Source organism: Thamnophis elegans, chromosome 8 (assembly GCF_009769535.1).
Source record: "Thamnophis elegans isolate rThaEle1 chromosome 8, rThaEle1.pri, whole genome shotgun sequence".
Classification (NCBI taxonomy): domain Eukaryota; kingdom Metazoa; phylum Chordata; class Lepidosauria; order Squamata; family Colubridae; genus Thamnophis; species Thamnophis elegans.
In genome coordinates this window covers 36,319,247-36,337,685 of record NC_045548.1, presented here as the reverse complement: position 1 = coordinate 36,337,685, position 18,439 = coordinate 36,319,247, and the positions used below count along the sequence as shown (strand labels likewise).

The window sequence follows — 18,439 nt, the reverse complement described above, 5'->3', positions numbered from 1 at the left end:
CAATTCATCAAGTGCCCTGTACTCTGGTGCCCAGTAAAAAGGCGTCTCATGGACACCGAGATTCAACACCTTATCTCCATCAACGCCATAGAGCAGGTGCCAAAGGGTCAGGAGGGGCTAGAGTTTTTATTCCATCTTATTCCTAGTGCCCAAAAGCTCGGGGGGATGGCGGTCCATCCTAGATTTGAAAAGGCTCAATCTGTACATCAAGTATCAAAAATTCAAGATGCAATCCCTCAAAAGCATCTTGGCATCCATCCGCCAGGGCGACATGATAACATCAGTCGATATCAAGGAGGCGTATCTCTACGTGCCCATCCATCCGGCACATCAGAGGTTTCTATGCTTTCATTTCGCTGGCCAACACTTTCAATACTGGGCCTTGCCCTTCGGCTGTCATCGGCCCCTCGAACATTTACCAAGCTCCTGGCTGCCGTAGCGGCGTCACTTCGCTCAGTTCTGATTCATGTGAATTGTTACTTAGGCGACACCTTGGTCTTGTCTCCATCTCGGAACCAGGCCCTACGGGATCTACAGGTAACAATGGACTCACTACAGAGGCACGGGTTCGTCCTGAACCTCCCCAAGAGTCACCTGCAGCCCACCACGTCATTGCTCCACCTGGGGACCATCATCAATTCCGAAACGTGTGAAGTCTCCCTGTCTCCGGAAAGGCGACAGAGCATCCACCACCAGCCGAATCAGGTATTATCTCAGAGACTCTTACCACTGGCAACGCTTTCCCAATTACTTGGGAAAATGATTTCCTGCATAAACATTGTTCCCTGGGCCAGGTTCCATGCACGCCCGCTTCAATGGTTCCTGCTTCCCTTTCAGAGGGCACACACCAACCATTCCCAGATCAAGACAGAGCCACAGTGGATCAAGCGGAGTGGCAACACCACCCCGATCTATTCCAGGAGCTCTCTCGTCGGTTCGGCCAACCCGAGGTGGACCTGTTTGCACAGCCTCACAACTCACAACTACCGCGATTTTACACCAGGTACGAGACTCCCGGGGCGGAAAGGGTGGATGCTCTACGCAGTCCATGGCCGGGCGGCCTTCTTTATGCCTTCTCACCCCTCCCGATCCTCCCGCTGGTCATTCAAAAGATCCTGATGGAGCAGGCGGAAGTTCTATTGGTGGCCCTGATGTGGTCCCGGCGTCCCTGGTATGCAGACCTCGTACACCTGTCGGTCTCGCGCCCGTAGAGGATTCCGGACAACCAGATCCAGCTCAACCAGGGGGCTCTCATCCACCCGAACCCCCAGCTCCTACAGTTAGCCGTGTGGCACGTGAGCGGGCTATTCTAACCGGACTACATTACTCAAGTAAGGTTATTGACACTATTCAAGTGGCCCGTTGCCCATTTACTACTCATATATACAAGGCCACCTGGCAGGCCTTCTGCAGGTGAGCCGCCGCACCGGAGCTGACCCTATCAAGGCTTCGGTGCCCCAAGTCTTGGACTTCTTGCAAATGGGACTTGACAAGGGCTTAGCACCCAACACTCTTTGCTGGCAGGTCGCGGCCTTGGCCACGGTGATTGGGGGCGGCCAGGGCTATTCATTGTCTCACCACTCATGGGTCAAATCCTTTTTGAAAGGTGCAGCTAATCTCAGACCTCAGACCGTGCATCGCTACCCTACTTGGGACGACCTTGGTGCTCAGGGCTCTTACGGCCTTTCCATTCGAGCCTGTTAACTCCATCAGCCTTCGGTTGCTGACTCTTAAGACTGTGTTTTTGGTGGCCATCACATCGGCCAAGAGGGTGTCTGAGTTGGCGGCGCTTTCAGTTCACGTGGACCTCTGCATATTCCATCCCAACAGAGTCGTCCTTCACTTGGATCCGGCCTTCCTCCCAAAAGTCAACACGTTATTCCACAGGGCTCAGGAGCTCATCCTCCCGGATTTCTGCCCCCACCCTTCCCATCCGCAGGAACGCCAGTGGCACCACCTGGATGTGTGCAGGACTCTTCGGCGCTATGTGAAGCGCACTGCATCTTTCAGACGGTCGGAAGCACTTTTCGTATCCTTTCAACCATCATTCATGGGACAGAAGGTGTCTTCCGATACCATCGGTCGATGGTTGAAGGCGTGCATCGCTCTTGCTTATGACAGCCAATCCCGACCGGTTCTCCGGTGCATTACTCCTCATTCTACCAGGAGTGCAGCTACCACAGCGGCCTGGGCTACACAAGCCTCAGTGGAGGAGATTTGCAGGGCGGCTACCTGGTCGTCGCCATCACCATTTATTCGACATTACAAGGTTGACGTGTTTCCCTCAGCTGAGGCTTCCTTTGGGCGGCGAGGGTTGCAAAGGGTGGTGTCTTCTCCGGGACACCCTGACCAGCCTAGCTCCCGCCCTGACTCTTAATTGCTTTGGCATGTCCCATGCTTGGATTCCCCAAGCAGCACACAGGATAACAACCGTTGACTTACCTGAACAGTCCTTCTATGTGTGCTGCGAGGGGAATCCAAATCCGCCCGCAGCTTCGGCTGGCCACGGCTATCTCATGACTCTGACTCGATGACTGATCCTTATCTGATTACTGACTTGCCTTTACTCTGGACGTGACTATTAAGACTTGTTTTGGCTACGGCCATCATTGACATTGCTACACATCGTTAACCGGCTGACTTCGTACAAAACTTGATCCATCCAGTCAGAGGAGGCATGGTCAACATTTACATAACTCAGTCTCTAGGCTAATGGACAAAGTTAACCCATGCAGCACACATAGAAGTAAGTCAACAGTCGTTTTAAATCATCATTATAGGATTCATGGATTCTGAAGATGATTAAACCTCAGGTCCTTCACAGAGTGGTAGTAAGCAATATACAGAAAATGATGCTCTTGTTTGCTCTGTTAAGCAGTCCCGTGGGAATTATATTTTCGCCCATTGGCCTATAACATGAAAGACAGCAAATTCATATTTATTTATATCACGTAATTCATTTGGTTCTTTTACTTTAGGTTTTTCATTGAGTTCACAGGCAATCGTAATCTCCAGTTTAAAGTGCAGAAACAATATGTTTTGTGTAACTTGTAAATGCATTCTTATTCCATTGTGTTTCACAAGTTTCATTGCAATTTGTTTCAGTATTTGTCACCTTTTAAAACATACCTTTTACAAGAACTCACAAATTGTTTATTATGATTCCATAAAACCTACTAGTTATTATCTAATATTTCCTACAACATTTTAAAAGGTGTAATTTTGGTTATAATGTAGAAATTTATCCAATTTGAAACAGTACATTATCTACTCTAGTGAGCATATTGTTTACACTGTGACAATACTTTTGCAGACTGTTGTAAGCAATCATATCATTTATATGTCTGCAATTTACAGAAAGATCCCACACTGGCTAAACAACTCTTCAGCAGCTTGTTTAGTGGAATTCTGGAAGAAATGAAAAAATCCAAGCCTCTGGCTGAAAGAAATAATATCATCCAGCAACTGTTGCATGACTTCAATCACTTTTTAACCACAAGTGTGTTGTATTTCCCACCATTCATAGCTTGCATCCTGGTATGACATTTAATATTATATCTGTGAATTTATTTCTTAGTTCTTTTTTTATACTTATGGGTAGTATGAAAATCTCTCTCTCACTCACTCACTCACTCTCACTCTCTCACACTCTCACTCTCTCTCACACACAACAGGCACTATTATTGTATTATTAACTTAATAGATGGGTAGTGCTAGAAAACCAGGGAGGCACAAAACTTAAGTAAAGTATTTAGATCTCTTTCTAAAAACTTCAGTAATTAATAACGGTGACTGTAACTCAATATTACTCCATTCTCAGAATGCAATCAACTTCATCAAGTGTTTATTTGTTATAACAGGAGATGACTTATCTGCACGAAGAGTTGTTAGAGCTCAATTATTACGGTGTAAGTACTAGTTGTTTAGCAAGTTTACAGCAACCAGTGGGCATCCTCCTTCTTGAACAAGCTTTGGTTCACCTTTCTCCAGTGGAGCAGCAGCCTCCCTCCAAAAGAATGCGTGGAAAGACAGAACTGTCACCTGATGTGACCAGGTGGATTGAACTTGCTAGGTAAGGTTTCTTTCCTTGAGAAAGAAAAAGTTTGTAGATTTTTCCCTTAAATGGGAAATACATTTCATTATATTAATTCCATTCATTTCAATATTAAAAAATGGGTAAAAATTAATATTGAAATGAATGGAATTAATATAATGGTGATAACTTTGGTTGTGTATTGTCAGAATTTTGGACCACCTTTTACTTTTGAATTTATAATTTCTGTCTCTTTGATTTTAATTAAATGATAAAGAATCTGTATACAAGTAGCCATTTATAAAGCATACCTTGAATTATCCATTTTTAAGAAGTGGCACTGTATTAGAAGCCTTACTGCAAAAACAGACTTTGAAATACAGTCAAAATACTAAGCCTTTTACTAACTATTACAAAGAAAAAATTAAAGATATGGAGAATCTGCATCCAAGATGTGACTAAAAGCTTTAGAATGTTATTTGACACCATGTTTAATTTACTATTTATCCTCTATTCATTGAACCCAAGGTCAGAAATTCATGGGCAGCAGATACAATAGGCAAAGACAGTTAGTTCAACCATGGCTGTATCCAACTTGTAATTTGGTTCAAAGGATTCAGTGGTCCTTAGTATGAAACTTTATGTGGACACACCAAGCGACACACGTATTCAGGTTGGAGAACCTAGCTTAGTTGCAAATTATTAAAACAGATTCTGCCCAGGGTACCTAGCTTTCGGTAGTTAATAATGGTGGTGGTGGTGGTGGTGGCAAATTTTCATCTTGACTAAACCTGAGATTAAATGAAAAGATAAATAGTTTAAATCTCTTGAATAATGGGAGAAAGAGCCAAATGAGCCTACTGGCTTCTTGAATTAGAATTGATTGACAGAGAATCCCACAATCCATACATTTAAAAAAATGATAATGGTTTATGAAATAGAAGAAAATAGTAAAAGCATGTGGAGTAAGGGTGATTTTCGACTTGATTGTATTTGTAATAAACTGGCTACTATGAAGTTACATAATTGGGTGGAGGTTATAACTTGAAGTCAGGCACTGATTTGCATATCTTTCAGAACAGCTTTCCCCCTACTAGCTATCACCTGTTCTTCATCCTGGCAATTATCAAACTTTTATCAAACCAAAAAGGATTTGCTAGCTAAGGTACCAAACTGGTGATGATGGTAGTATGTATTATGCAAGTGTTATGAATAAAGAAAGCTTTGAACTTATCAGCTGTGAAGTTTATCCTTATCTGTGTCTTTGGAAAATTAGCTGAACTTCATTGATTTGTGAATGATTTTAGTAATTTGAAGTTTTCTCCCCCCAAAATGTGTGTAGGCTTTATCGATCTATTGGAGATTATGATGTTCTCCGGGGTATTTTTAGTGGAAAAATTGGAACAAAGGAAAATACCCACAATGCTTTGTTAGCTGAAGCAAAAAGTGATTATGCTGAGGCAGCTAAGCTGTATGATGAGGTACAATTATGTTTATAAAGTACCACATTTTCAAGGACATAAAGGGGAAACAAAGATCAAATATCACTTAAGAATGCAAACACAGCCTTTCAGAATCAAAGTATCATCAGCATAACTGGTGCCTGAAGAAAAATAAGGAAACTGAATTGTGCATAAACTTATCTGAATTTTATAAAGATTTTAAAATGCAGTTTTGTAGTTATTAATATGGTTTAAAAGGTGGGTCAATTGATGAATAACCTTTGAGATGAAGTTGAATTAAAAGTAATTATTAACTAAAATAATTCAACCCCAAAACAATTCCAGAGGCATCTAATGAAGCTCCTTTATTAAAACAATAATCCACAACAAGAATTCATAAAGGCTGATACACTCAGTGATTAATGTTGTTTCCCATTTTCTGCTCAAATTTCATTATCCTAACTCCTCTAATCATGATAAATTAACAATACTGATCCGTGTTATTGGTAATTTCATGTCTTAAATATTGCAATGTAGACTGGCAAAATGCAGTTAGGCTGCTGTTTGAGCCTGATTAGCACCATGTGGCACTTATTGAAAGAATTGTTCCAATGATTGATATGCTATTAGATATAGCCAGATTTTTGTATTAGCGAAAAAACTTGAAAACAAATATTTGTATACCTTCCATCTTGTGTCTTTTTTAAAATTTAGGTCCATAGAATCTATTTTTAGTACCATGGCATATTTTGGTACTGCTCCACCATTCATAACCATTGGGTTATATATTTTAATATATCTTAAATGTTTTATTGCAGGGTATTCATACAGTGAATGTAAATACTGATCTATGTAGACCTGCTGTAGGAATCATTCTATGTCCCTAAATCTTGGCATTTATTTCATAGATGTATTTCAGTTTCATGGGGAAAAATAACTCAGAATTCCATAAATATATTTGTATAAATCACAGACACAATTTTTTTCCAGCAGCCTTTAATTGATGAATGCAGGCTGTAGTTGTTTAATTGATAGTCCAGAAAAACTAAAACTAAAATTATTTCATTGCATTTGCATTAAAACAGGGTATTTTTGTATTTATTTTTACATTGAAAATTTCAATTTTGAAAAACTTTTTAAACTCTCTGGAGTTTTAATTCAAGGGTTTCCGGGCCTGCCTGCTTTGCTCTAGGTTAATCACTAAAACACATTGCCTCTCCCTGGATTAATTGCTAAACTGCAACTTTCTTTGCTTCGGTAGGCACTCACTAAACAAGACTGGCCTGATGATGAGCCAACCGAAGCAGAAAAGGATTTCTGGGAAATTGCTTCTCTTGAATGCTACAACCATTTGACAGAATGGAAATCTCTGGAATATTGCTCGACTGTGAACATTGATAATAGGCAACCAGCAGACCTAAATAAAATATGGAGCGATCCATTCTACCAGGTTTTCAGAAAAAAAAATATAGAGAGCTATATAGATATATGCATATCTCTGTTCCCGTGTTATATTTATGAGTCTAAGGCAGGGGTGTCAAACTGGCAGCCCTTGGGCCAGATGCGTCAGCTGCAGGCCATGCCCACCCCATCCCTTGAAAAACATGGAACGTCATGTGACAGCAACGTGATGCAGCGAGTTTGACACACGTAGTTTAAGGGAAAGGGTTTAATTGAGCCATTGACCTTTCCTGTAGGAATTGCTTTGCAAAATACATTAAAATATGTGCAATGCTGTGGTTTAACCTTTGGGTAGGGGCAGAAGTCTCAGTTTCAATAGGTGGGAGAATCTGATTGTATTTAAAAATATAAAATTTTGTAAAATTTATAATTTAATATACCGTACTAATGTATATGTTATCACTCAAAAACAATTTCAATTTTCTTACTATTTTAGGAGGCCTATTTACCCTATGTAATTCGCAGCAAGTTGAAACTTCTCTTCCATGGTGGCAGTGACCAGTCTTTACTGACATTTATTGACGAGGCTATGAAAGCAGAAGAGAAGAAAGCTCTAATAGAAATGTATTATAGCCAAGAGTTGAGTCTTCTCTACATTTTACAGAATGATTTCGCCAGAGCCAGATATTATGTCAAAAATGCCATGCAAGTGTTCATGCAGGTAAGTGAAAATGAATGAATATAATATCATACATGGAGAAAGTGCAGAGAAGAGCAATTAGGGTGATTAGGGAACTGGAGATTAAAATATATGAAGAACAATTACAGGAACTGGGCATGGCTAGTCTAGTGAAGAGAAGGACTAGGGGAAACATGATAGCAGTGTTCCAATATTTGAGGGGCTGCCACAGAGAAGAATGGATCAAACTATTTTCCATGGCATCTGAAGGCCAGACAAGGAATAATGAATGGAAACTGACCAAGGAGAGATTCTACCTAGAAATAAGGAGAAATTTTCTGTCAGTGAGAACAATCAACCAAAGGAACAGCTTGCCTCAGACATTGTGGGAGCTTCATCACTGGAGGCTTTTAGGAACAGATTGGCGTGCCATTTGTCAGAAATGGTGTAGGGTCTCCTGCTTGGGCAGGGAGTTGGACTAAATGACCTACAAGGACCCTTCCAACTCTGTTAATCTGTTAAATATCATGCTAATTGTATTAACTAAAAAGGAGTATTATTTGTTCAGAGGTTCTGTGTATGGATCCCCCACATCCAGCAGTATTAATAATGGAATATATAGGTTCATAGAACTTTTACTGTTAGAATAAGATCTTTCTATCTGGGAAAGCCAAGAAAATCCACTGATTATTAGATAGAAATTCAAAATGAACTGCTTTTTCTCCCACAGAATTACTCCAATATTGATTCACTATTGTACCATAGCCGTATGATCAAACTGCAGTCAGTTCAGGCTTTAACTGAAATACAAGACTTCATCAACTTTATGAATAAACCAAGTAAGTCCCCCTCCCCTCGTCCTATCATTGCAGTGCTCTTGTTATGTAGTAAGTACATTGTTTTAGTAAAATAATAGCTACTCTTGGATATCACTGGTGGATTGCATTTTGAGTTTGGGGTTTTTATGACATTACTGTTCTCCAGTGCGCTGCTTGGAGAGTCAAGTGTGAGTTAACACAGCCTATCTGCCCTTGGACTGAGTAATGATTTTCTTGACCACGTCTCCCTTTGCCTCTCCATGTTCAGTTTAAAAACTCAGTCCACCTGTTGGGACTGTTTTGGGAGTGCTCCAGTCCAAGAACAGATAGGCTGGGGTTCCCAAATCCAAATTGACCATCTTTCTTCATTATTTATCTACAAGAGTATTGTACAGGTTTGATTAGTTCGCTGAGAGGATTCCCGGGCCAGCCCTGTCATCCGCTGGTCGCAAGCTGCTCAGGGTGTGCGAGCGGTGGGGGGTGGAGGCAGCGTTCAGAGGTGCCCGTCTAGGCCCCCTCCAACCGCCATTCTACCAAGGCTTCGCGGGTGTTTGCCGCTAGCTGTGGCGGTTCTCCAGTCTGCCCGTGGCAACCGTTACAGCTGCTTCGCACGCTTTTCCTGGAGTGAAGGCAAAATTGGTGGGAGGAGGCTGCGTGCGCACCGGTCGCCATTTTGCGTCGCCCGAGGCTTCGTTGTCTAGTGTGGAAGCTTTGGAGCTCTGGGAGAGCGAAGATTGAAGCAGCACTCCAGGAGAAGCAGGACATTCTACCTCTCAGCTGCAGAATGCCGCCGGGAGTGTGATGCTAGTCCGTGGCGCTGGCTAGCCTTCCCTCCTAAGTCTCGGGGCTCCGAGGGCGGTGGGAGGAAAGACTCCGTCCAGCAGGCGGCCTTTCCCTCCTGAAGTATCTGCAAGCGCGTTTGAGCCGTCTGGCCAGCATGGGTGCCCATCCAGATCGCAATCGCCCTTCCCAGGCCCTAGCTTGTGCTACTGAGCATGGCTGAGGAATGCAGGGAGGCGCTGGAGGAGCAGGCAGGGCCCTCCAGCAAGCGTGGTGGAATGGACCCCTTGTCCAAAAAGGGAAAAGGGCATAAGGGCTCCAGTAGCAAGTCATCCCCAGGGACTGCGGGGCCTTCAGAGGAGACCAGGGACATCTCGTCCCCATAAGGTGGTGGAGCCTCTGGTCCCTCCCTACCACAGGGATCATTCCACCTCAGTTCAAGAAGATCAATCACCAAGGGGCAGTAGATCTCTCTCTGGGGAGGATTATGGATCCAGAGATCCCTTACCTGAGGCCTTTTGGGGCTATCCTGATACACCCAGCTCTTCTATCAGGGAGGATCGGACTCCTTCCAGGGCATCCTGCCCGAGGAAGGGGATTCTAGTTCAGGCAGAGCCAGGCGCCACGGGTACACCAGCAAACATCGCCTGAGGGAGGGCAAGAGGCCAGCACTATCAGCTGAAATGAGGGAAGTGATCTCTCTAGCCATCTCCCAGAGTATTGCGGAGGGCATCAAGCAGAGGAACTCATGGAAATCAAAGTCCCCCAAGACCAAACATCAAGCTAGGGCCTCCACCTCTAAGGAGCCGGCCTCTCCCCCCACTTCTTCCGACTCTGAACCCTCGAGCTCGGAAGAAGAAGGTGCTGAAGGCTTTGTGCTTTCAGAGGATGAAGACCTCCCTCTGGACAAACTGGCCTTCACTGGCCTTTTCAAGCTGTCCTTGTTCAAATCTATTCTGCACAAGGCCATGACAGCAACTGAGCTAGGCTCCATTCACAAACCTGATTCTGCTCTGGGTTCTGCTTCATCCAAGGACCATAAACATGGTCTATTCAAAGAAGCGGTCCCCACCCAGGAGCTTATTCCTGTGCCTGACCTCTTTATGGATGTGGTCCAGCGTCAATGGGTCCAACCAGGCACCCTGACCAACCCCAGTGGGGGGGATAAAGCCCTTTATTCTGTGGATGCAAAAATGTAAGACATTTTGAAATTTCCAGAAGTGGATGCCCCAGTAGTGTCCTTGACATCCAATTCTAACTTACCAGCTGACCTTCTGGAAGGTCTAAAGGCTGAGGATATGAGTTCGGAAAAGGCATGCCATAAAACTCACATGGCGTCCGCCTGGGCCATTAAGGCGTCCACTTCTGCCTCATTTTTCACCAGAGCATCCTTGTTCTGGCTGAGACAACTCAGATCTAAACCTCCCCCCAGAAAGTCTAGGTGGCGCCATGAGCTTACCAAAATTACTACAGCGGTTGAATACTCAGTTGATGCTTCGCTGAATGCAGTGAAGTTCGCATCCAGGGCTCTAGCTTCCAATATCACTTCTCGTCGCCTCCTGTGGCTTCGGCACTGGCAGGCCGAGATGAAAGCCTAATGGAAGTTGGCATCTGCTCCCTTCAAGGGAGGACACCTGTTTGGGGAGGCCCTGGATAAGTTTGTTATCGAAACCAAAGACAAACGGAAGGACCTCCCAGCCACCTTAAAAAGGAACGAACGTAAGGGCTCTGGTTCCTTTCGTAAGCAGCCTTTCCGGAACCAGGAGGCAGGTCAAGCAGCAGCTTCTTCTTCCTCCTACCAGAGGTCTTTCCAGCAAGGGGGAGGGGGGAGAGGCACCAAGATAGGTCCTCATTCGGGTCTCGTGCCAGGCAAACACAGTCTTCCTTTCGGAAGCCATTTCGTGGGGGCAATAACAACAATAACCCCCGTCCCTTTCGCAGGGGGAAGTGACCATCACAGGGTCCCTCCCATAGGGGGTCGGTTGCAACTGTATGCCGACAGGTGGGAGGAGATAACATCAGACATGTGGGTCCTCAATACCATCAGGAGGGGCCTTGTCCTAGAATTTCTGACCTTCCCTCAAGAAGTTCATCCGTTGTCCCACCTCCAGGAACCCAGTGTAAAGAGGGTGCGAGCGGAGATACTCCATCTTCTCCAGATAGAGGCCATAGAACCAGTTCCGAGGGACCGGCAGGGGTGGGGCTTCTATTCCATCCTGGTCCTGGTCCCAAAAAGTTCGGTGGGGGGGCATCTTGGACCTCAAAAACCTAAATCAGCATCTGGCTTACAAGAGGTTCAAGATGCAATCCCTCCACTCCATCCTGGATTGCGTGAGGAAAGGGGATCTATTGACCTCAATAAATCTGAATGAGGCCTACCTGCATGTCCCCATCCATGCTGCCCACAGGAGGTTCCTGAGGTTCTGTTCCGAAGGGAAGCACTACCAGTACAAGGCGCTCCCCTTCGGGCTCTCGTCAGCGCCCAGAACATTTGCCAAGATCCTGGTGGTGGTAGCGGCCCATCTCCACAGCCATCCTGTCCGTCTGGAATGTTATTTGGACGATATAATTATTCATTCTGTCACACCAGAGCAGGCTCGATGCGATGTCATGCTGGACGTTCAGACGCTGCAACAACATGGCTTTTCTGTCAACATGGAGAAGAGCCAGTTCCACCCATCCACTCGCATACAACATCTGGGTGCAGTCATCAATTCCACCTCCTGCCAGGTATTTCTCTCCCCAGACCGCCTGACCAACCTGAGGAGCAGAGTGAAGCGCTGCCGTCAGAACAGGTCGGTGCCGATAGTCCATCTGTCCCAGCTCTTGGGGATCATGATATCCTGTCTGAAGGTGGTTCCCTGGGCCCATCTGCATGCCAGGGAACTGCAATGTTTCTCCTTCCAATGCAGAGAGCGAAAATCAGCAACTCCTACAGGCCCGTACGCCTCCCGAGGAAGGTGACCCGATCCCTGGCCTGGTGGAGGTCCAAGGCGGTCACGAAAGGCTGTCTGTTCAAAGAACCAGAAAGGGTTGTTGTGACCACAGACGCCAGCCTTCTGGGGTGGGGCGCCCACTCTCAGGGTCAACTTGCCCAGGGCCAGTGGTCTCAGAGGGAGGCTGCCCACAGCATCAACTGACTAGAACTGAGGGCAGCCCGACTCGTGCTTCGCCGATTTGCAGGGCTGATAACGGGAAGTCATGTACTGTTAATGACAGACAATGTCGCAACAAAAGCCCATATAAACAGGCAGGGAGGCACCCATTCAAAGGGGCTCAGCAACCGGGAGGCCGACTGGCTGAGCCGACAGCACATCGATCACTCGGAGTGGCGTCTACACCCGGACCTGTTCCAACAGATCATGAGGAGATTCGGCAAACCGCAAGTAGACCTCTTTGTCACACATTCCAACACACAACTGCCATGATTCTTCAGCTGTTACCAATCACCGTTGGCGGAAGGGACGAACGCACTGAGGTGCGAGTGGCCCCGGGAACTCTTATACGCATTCCCTCCTCTGCCCCTCATTCCTCAGGTAGTGGGCAAGCTCCTGACCGAACGGGCAGAAGTTCTTCTGGTGGCACCATTCTGGCCCAGGAGGTCCTGGTACGCAGACCTTGTCAGTCTCTCTATTCAGAGACCGTGGCAAATTCCTCAGGACCAAGTCTCCCTCAGCCAGGGGGCCATCAGTCATGCAGACCCTCTGTGGCTACAACTAGCCATCTGGCACTTGAGGGGGACCTCCTGAGGAAACAGAACATCTCTGACAAGGTCATACGAACAATACAAGTGTCCAGGAGACCCTCCACTACCAGAATATACGATGCAACCTGGGCCGCCATCTCAGCGTGATGCAAGGCTAGAGACATCATTGACTTTTTAGCCTCAATCCCTCAGACCCTGGACTTCCTGCAGGAGGGTCTAGATAAAGGTCTGGCACCCAGTACTCTCAGACGTCAGGTTGCAGTGCTGTCTACCATCCTAGCCAGGGGCTCGTCTCGTTCTCTGAGCCAGCACCCCCAAATTAAGAGCTTTCTGAAAGGCGCAGCAAACGTCAGCCCACCGACGGTCCACCGATATCCTTCCTGAGACCTCCCATTTGTCTTAAGGGCTCTGACGGGTCCTCCATTTGAGCCTCCGCGTACGGCTAGTCTACGCCACCTAGCCATCAAGACTGCCTTTCTGGTGGCTATCACTTCTGCACGCAGGGTGTCTGAACTGGCGGCTCTCTCAGTCAGGAAGGACTTGTGCGTGATCCACACCGACAGGGTTATCTTGAGACTCGATCCTTCATTTACCCCTAAAGCTAACTCTCTGTTCCATAGATCACAAGAGATTATATTGCCTAACTTTTGTCCTAAACTTTCTCACCCTAGAGAACGTGAATGGCATAAGTTGGACATGAGGTGTGCTGTCCGCATTTATGTAAAGAGGAGTAAAGACTTTCGTCGTTCAGAGGCGTTCTTCATCTCCTTTCTTCCTGGGTCTCTCGGTCGCAAGGTCTCATCTCACACCGTAGGTCGTTGGCTGCGAGCTTGCATTAAGATAGCGTATGAGCATCAAGACAGCCCCGTACAGGATCACCACGCACTCTACTAGGAGCGCGGCAGCGGCAGCAGCCTGGGTGACCCAGGCATCTATTCTGGACATTTGCAGGGCGGCCACGTGGGCTTCCCCACCGTCTTTATAAAAAACTATAAAATAGACACCTTTGCCTCAGCCGAAGCCTCCTTCGGAAGAAGAATTTTACAAAGAGTTGCCGAAACTCCAGAGGCTCCGGTTCTTCCCCACCCTGGGACTCAATAGCTTGGGCATGTCCCACGCTTGGACTCTCCAAGCAGCGCATTGCAGAAAGACCATTGGCTTACCTGAACGGTTGTTCTCAGGGCGCTGCGAGGAGAGTCCAAACCCACCCGGGGTTTTTCTTACAATCTGTGACTTATTATTGACTGTGAACTCTTACCTTACTTTTGTCCTTTCATTTTTAAACTGAACATGGAGACGCAAAGGGAGGCGTGGTCAAGAATATCATTACTCAGTCCAAGGGCAGATAGGCTGTGTTAACCCACGCTTGGACTCTCCTCGCAGTGCCCTGAGAATGACCGTTCAGGTAAGCCAACGGTCTTTTATTTTATTGTTTGGATTAGTTGGTTCAAATACATAAGGGCATATGAAAATTTGATTGAAACTATTTCTGTATATTATACCTCATAAAAACAGGTTTTTAACTTACAAGGAATATTAAAAAGAGTTTTTAATGACAGTGAAACTGATGTTTCTAAAACAAATGTATTAGAAATGTATTTGGTTCATATAATGTTTTTTTTTTTTTTTTTTTTTTTTTTTAGTTTTATTAGAATTTGTAGGCCGCCCTTTTCCCTGAGGGGACTCAGGGCGGCTCACATAAAACCGGGAAAGGGGAATACAGACATCAAGATAGAAACATATAATAAAATGGTAGGCAACATACATTCATCATTCGGGAGGGGCAACTATCCTTATCCCCAGGCCTGACGGGCGAGCCAGTTCTTCAAGGCTATGCGGAAGGCCTGGACGGTGGAGAGGGTACGAATCTCTACGGGGAGCTCGTTCCAAAGGGTCGGGGCTACTGCTGAGAAGGCTCTCCTCCTTGTGGTTGCCAGCCGACACTGGCTGGCCGATGGGATACGGAGGAGGCCTAGTCTATGGGATCTTATTGGTCGCAGGGATGTAATTGGCAGAAGGCGGTCTCTCAAGTATCCAGATCCACTGCCATGTAGGGCTTTATGGGTGATTAATAGCACCTTGAAGCGCATCCGGAGATCGACAGGCAGCCAGCGCAGCTCGCGGAGGATAGGTGTTATGCGGGTGAATCGAGGTGCACCCGCAATCACTCGCGCGGCTGCGTTCTGCACTAGCTGAAGTCGCCGGATGCTCTTCAAGGGCAGCCCCATGTAGAGCACATTGCAGTATTCCAGCCTAGAGATCACAAGGGCCCGAGTGACTGTTGTGAGAGCCTCCCGATTCAGGTAGGGTCGCAACTGGCGCACCAGGCGAACCTGGGCGAATGCCCCCCTGGTCACAGCCGTTAGGTGGTGGTCAAATGACAGCTGTGGATCCAGGAGGACTCCCAAGTTGCGAACCCTCTCTGAGGGGTGTAAAATTTGACCCCCCAGCCTGAGTGGTGGAATATTAGTCAAATCTTTGGGAGGAAAACACAACAGCCACTCGGTCTTTTCTGGGTTGAGCACAAGCTTGTTAACCCTCATCCAGTCCATAACGGCCTCAAGGCCCCGGCTCATCACATCTACCGCTTCATTGAGTTGGCACGGGGCGGACAGATACAATTGAGTATCGTCCGCATATTGATGGTATCTAATCCCGTGCCTGCGGATGATCTCTCCCAGCGGTTTCATGTAGATGTTGAATAGTAGGGGGGATAAGACCGAACCCTGAGGCACCCCATAATTTAGGGGCCTAGGGGACGATCTCTGCCCCCCCACTAACACCGACTGCGACCTGTCCGAGAGGTAGGAGGAGAACCACCGTAACACGGTGCCTCCCACTCCCACCTCCCGCAGTCGTCGCAGAAGGATACCATGGTCGATGGTATCGAAAGCCGCTGAGAGGTCAAGGAGGACCAGGATGGAGGGATGTCCTTCATCTCTGGCTCTCCAGAGATCATCAATCAATGCGACCAAAGCGGTTTCTGTGCTGTAACCAGGTCTGAAGCCTGACTGGAAGGGGTCTAGGTAGTTTGCTTCCTCCAAGGACCGTTGGAGCTGGAAGGCCAAATGTTTCATTTGGCTTCAGCGTAATGTGCTGAAATATGATTCTTCACTTGCTGACAGTTTTAAATATTTAATGTTTTTCCCCCCAATAATTGCTTTTTAGGTCATTTAATTTCCCGGGCTTTTCTTAAGAGATTTCTCAATATTTGGACAAACAGATACCCTGACACCAAAATGGATCCTATGAACGTTTGGGATGATATAATTACAAATAGGTAAAAAAACAATCTGATTCAGTTATTAGTGTTTACATACCTTTATTGTACATCCAAGAATATCTCCAGTAAAATCTCTTTTCCAAGAGCACTTTTTTGGTAGCTTAAGATCTATCAGCTTGGGAGAAAAATAGGACCACTTAGTAACAACTTGAGGACTTCTGCAGTTTTCTGAGACTTCCTAAATAAAAACATTTATTCTTCTAAGTTTTAAAATATCTTTTATTATGAGTTTCAATTATATATTCAGATTGAAACAAACCTGTGGATTGATTCCTGCTCTCAATTGCTGACTTTTACTGCTGAAACTGGCTGGGGCGGTCATTAGAGCTCTAATAAAATCATTAGTATTTCATTGTTATGCCTTGCTGTCATTTTATGAGGCAAAACAAAAATACATTTTTAGAAAGTTGGATGGGTTCTCAGTTTTTTCTTAATTTTTGTGCAGATGCTTTTTCCTTGACAAAATTCAGGAGAAATTTTCTAGTACCTACCTAGATGATAGTGTGGAATTAGATGGAGATGCTACTTTCAGCATGGAAATAGACAATGAGAATGAAGATACACATACAATGATTAAAAACTGCAAATTTGCTATGAAAATGAAGATGATAGAGTGTGCGAGGAACCAGGTATTTATGACCTTTACACAATGAGGTGAAATATGACTTAATAATATAGGCTTTCATCAAAATATATTGTGCCAGCTTTGAGAGATTCAGTCATATTAATTCCTTTAAAATAAACTTTAGAATGGCAGGGCTGTGTTTTCCTATCATTATGCTAAGATTTGTTTTAGCCACAGTTTATTTGATTGAGACACATTCAGAGGTACCAAATGAGCAAAAAAATGGGCTTATTTGATCTTTCGAATTAAAAATATTTCAATAAAACACATGATCACTCAAAAAAAAATCCTTACTAGCACTGTGATACTTATTATTGTTATTAATTTTCATATTTTGAACTCGAGATTTTCCCTTTTTCCATATTCTTATGGTAATCTCTTTATTTTTTCTCCTGTTGGATTGTAAAGTAGAACAGTTTCTCAGTAGCCTTAAAGCTTCTGAAGGATTTGCATGAAGATTCTAAGACCTGTGAAGATTGGCGAGTAAAATGGAACCACAGCTATTGTTGTTTTAGCCATAGTCGCAGCCGGGGTCAAAGTAGTGCTGAACAAATTCTTACAGTACTCAAAACTGTTCCTCTACTGGGTAAGTGCTTTGTTTAGATTTTCCATCACTACATAAGAACATCATGATGTTGCGCTTAGGAAAAGATTCTTGGTTGTATTTTCTAGGCATGCAGTACAGGGGTGAGTTGCTACCGGTTTTACTGCAAAAAAAAAAATTGTTCCCCATGCATTTGCACCTTAAAAAGGTCTGTGCATGCACACAACTTTAGAAAATGCAATGAAGATTGTTCTGCGTATGCGCAGAACCAAAAATCATGCTGCTAGAACCGGTTCGGGAGCATGGCAGGCCGAGTTACTACCTACTCAGTCCGAACCGGTAGGAATCCACTTCTGATGCATTATTATACCAGCATACTAATTTTATAATTTTTTTTGTCAACAGATGAGATTAAGCTGAGCAGCATGAACAATAATGCTGTTACTTTCCGTAACCAAAACCTCCTCTTGGGAACTACTTTTCATATAATGGCTAATGCTCTTTCCAAGGATCCAACTTGCCTTGGCAAAATTGGAGAAGAAAAGGCAAGAAAAGTCTTGATGCTTTCAGAAGAAAGACCTGATAATGTTGAAAAAGTAAGTTGCCCATTACATAAAATATGAATGCCTAATTAGAAAAATGAAGGTAGAATTTGAGTTTTTTTTAACCTGATCAAAAATGTGTGATATAAAAGCAAAACACTGTAGCAAATTCAACAGTTATTGTTCTCATGGATTCTGGAAATATTTGAAGCAGAACCAAACTCTCTTAATAAAGAAGCATGGTGAACTTTGTTGAGTTTGTCTATTTTTAATTCCTTTCGTTCTCAGTGATTCCTTTTACATTTATTTATGTGTTTATTTAGTAGATTTATATGGCTGTCCATTTCAAATATATGCCTCTGAGCACCTAACAATATAAAAAATAATAAAAATATGCCCATTAAAAAAACCATAAGAAACACAGCAGCCTCTCTTCCCAAATTACAAAAGCAACAATCCGTTACTCAGCAAAACCAAGAAATGGGCTCTGTCATAGATTAGGTCACTAAGTTTGATCACAGAGCCAAGTTTTCAACAGGGATGAGACCAGAGGTTAGGCATCAAAACCGAAAAAACGTCCACTTAA

The 18,439-nt window shown here is 44.8% G+C and overlaps 1 protein-coding gene across 3 annotated transcripts in view; it reads left to right on the top strand.

The window, feature by feature from the left end:
• The window catches only part of PRKDC (protein kinase, DNA-activated, catalytic subunit), a 125,928-nt gene that overhangs the window by 84,005 nt on the left and 23,484 nt on the right, over positions 1-18,439 (top strand). For 2 of the 3 annotated variants that reach the window (XM_032222951.1, XM_032222952.1), the window contains exons 62-71: positions 3,358-3,537; positions 3,861-4,072; positions 5,376-5,514; positions 6,737-6,925; positions 7,373-7,597; positions 8,286-8,394; positions 16,028-16,139; positions 16,588-16,771; positions 17,179-17,353; positions 17,717-17,907. In XM_032222951.1, the coding sequence (XP_032078842.1) occupies positions 3,358-3,537; positions 3,861-4,072; positions 5,376-5,514; positions 6,737-6,925; positions 7,373-7,597; positions 8,286-8,394; positions 16,028-16,139; positions 16,588-16,771; positions 17,179-17,353; positions 17,717-17,907 (1,716 nt within the window). Of the gene's footprint in view, positions 1-3,357; positions 3,538-3,860; positions 4,073-5,375; positions 5,515-6,736; positions 6,926-7,372; positions 7,598-8,285; positions 8,395-16,027; positions 16,140-16,587; positions 16,772-17,175; positions 17,354-17,716; positions 17,908-18,439 lie in introns of those variants that run through there. The other variant, XM_032222953.1, reaches the window with a different exon arrangement.